This window comes from Myotis davidii, unplaced genomic scaffold, assembly GCF_000327345.1.
Source record: "Myotis davidii unplaced genomic scaffold, ASM32734v1 scaffold1147, whole genome shotgun sequence".
NCBI classification, from domain to species: domain Eukaryota; kingdom Metazoa; phylum Chordata; class Mammalia; order Chiroptera; family Vespertilionidae; genus Myotis; species Myotis davidii.
Window position 1 is genome coordinate 140521 of NW_006298441.1, and position 2595 is coordinate 143115.

At 41.0% G+C, this 2595-nt stretch overlaps 1 protein-coding gene across 7 annotated transcripts in view; it reads left to right on the forward strand.

Annotated features, from left to right (window-relative positions):
- The window catches only part of MTMR1 (myotubularin related protein 1), a 58442-nt gene that overhangs the window by 21086 nt on the left and 34761 nt on the right, over positions 1-2595 (forward strand). For all 7 annotated transcript variants that reach the window (XM_006774107.2, XM_015570701.1, XM_006774109.2 and 4 more), the window contains 2 exons: positions 883-977; positions 1346-1453. In XM_006774107.2, the coding sequence (XP_006774170.2) occupies positions 883-977; positions 1346-1453 (203 nt within the window). The remainder of the gene's footprint in view (positions 1-882; positions 978-1345; positions 1454-2595) is intronic.

Below are 2595 nucleotides of genomic sequence, written 5' to 3' on the forward strand. Positions count from 1 at the left end.
CGACTGGGAATCACTGGTCACTATGACACACACTGACCACCAGGGGGCAGACGCTCAATGCAGGAGCTGCCCCCTGGTGGTCAGTGTGCTCCCACAGGGGGAGCTCTACTTAGCCACAAGCCAGGCTGCCGGCTGCCAGTACAGTGGTGGTGGTGGGAGCCTCTCCCGCCTCCTCAGCAGCGCTAAGGATGTTCGTCTGCAGCTAGGCCTGCTCCCCGCTGGCAAGTGGACATCCCCCAAGGGCTCCTGGGCTGCCAGAGTGATGTCTTCCTGCCAGCTTAGGCCCATCCCCAGGGAGTGGGCCTAAACCAGCAGGTGGTCATCCCCCAAGGGGTCCCAGACTGGGAGAGGGCACAGGCCAGGCTGAGGGACCCTCCCCCTGAGTCCACAAATTTCTATATGCTGATATTGATATTCTAAATATGAAAATAAAAGTCTATATGGAAAAAAAAGTCTATGGAAGCTGATAAGGAATTTGAAGCACATAATTATTTTTCCACTCCATTGATGTGGTTTGGTTTTTGTCATCTGTAAAGCAGTTGCTTTTAGGAGGTGCATTAGTGGATAGTTTTTAGCTTTAGTTTTCATTAGCAGTAATTTATTAACTGGTAGCCCACTGTCTTCAGAGATTAATTAATATGTTTTGATATGATTAATTTATCACTCATAGAAAAAAGTTAACCACTTCGAAAAAATGACAAAATGTAGCTTATTATGAAGCCCTTCATTTAAAACCTCATTAAGTACCAAAATATAATTTTGTTTGATAAAAAGGAATTTTATTAGAAGACTATCCATGTCTATTTAAAGTAATAAGAAATTTATAATTTATTGAAGCACAAGTCTATGGCAGTAGTTGCTACTTTGAGTTTTTCCTTTCAGTGAAAGATGTCATGTATATCTGCCCATTTATGGGAGCTGTGAGTGGAACGCTGACTGTGACGGACTTTAAGATGTACTTCAAAAATGTAGAGAGGGTGAGTTTTTAAAAGTATGTTTTATTTTAAAAAACACATCTGAAGCGAGTAAACAATAAAGAAGAAAGTAAGAAGTGCCCTGAAATCCCATCACCCTGAGAGAACCAGGTGAGTTTTAAGATGTGCACATTGACAACCACATTTTGTATCTTGAGAAAAAAAGCTGTTAAAGTAGCACTTATACCTGGAGGGGAAGTTTGTCATCTAAACATCTTTAGAAAACATCTTATAAATCAGACTTCAGTTTCTTAGCTGGGACGAAGAGGAAATGTGAAGTAAACAAATAAGTTTTAAGCCAGGGAAGACTCACAATATGAAAACTCTGTTGACTGACACTAATAGGCATTCATCTTAATTTGTAAACTCAGGACCCACATTTTATCCTGGATGTTCCCCTGGGAGTGATCAGCAGAGTTGAGAAGATTGGAGCACAGAGCCATGGGGACAATTCTTGTGGTATAGAGATCGTGTGCAAGGTATGGTACCAACACTAGTAAGACTGCAAGAGGCAGTCAGCTGGGAACTTTTTCTGACACAATTTTCCCGTTCTTTGGACAGTCACAGTAATTTGTACTGTTAGTAACTCAAATGTTTTAGGACAGAAACCTCTTTAAATCTTGTATCAACCAATTCATACGATTATGTAAGCCATTGAAGTAAACCTTTTCTTTCCTATTGAAGTATTCTAATTAGCATGGACCTGTAACCTACATGCTGATATTATTTGTTACATTTCAGAGAAATCAAGTGGAAAGCAGAGATCCATATTTTCCCAGTTTGTTGTTTTAAGACTAATCTTCAGAACAACGATGGTCAAAGAATTCCTAAAGGGACAGCAGTACAGTGACCACTGAGCAATGTGGGGCTTAGGGGCACCAACTGCCTGCACAGTCGAAAATTCCCATATAACTTTTTCAAAAATATGTTTTTATTGATTTTTAGAGAGAGAGGAAGGGAGAGGGAGAGAGAGATAGAAACATCAATGATGAGAATCATCTATAGGCTGCTTCCTGCATGCCCCCTATTGGGAATGGAGCCTGCAACCCTGGCGTGTGCCCTGACTGGGAATTGAACCGTGACCTCCTGGTTCATAGGTTGATGCTCAACCACTGTGCCAGGCTGGCCAGACAGTACATCTCTCTTCACCCCTATTGCAGTCCTTGCAGGCTCCCACTGTTATCAATTTTCATAGATACCCTCTGCACATAAGATGTATGTATAATCTTTGAAAACATTCTGCCCTTTCCATTCCCCCTTAACAATGTATCTCGGAGCTCCTTGACATCAATACATAGCAAGCTGAGTCTCGTTTTTAACAGCACTCTAGTATCCCATTATATTCTAGTCAGCTTCTGATTATTTCCATCTTTTTGCTGTTGTTATACATATCACAACAATAACTTCCTCATTTCCAAATTACTCTACCTTAAATTTGTTTGTGGCCATAATTATTTTTTAATTTCAAATAATGTTAAAGAATAGTGATAGTTTTGTGTTTACCAGCAGTGGTTTTAGAAGGTTGGGGGACACTGCTCAAACCAGTCCTGGGAAGAAATTGCCCCATATGAGCCACCTCACAGGAATCGCTCCTCCCCACTTTCATTTGAGCTTTTTTTTT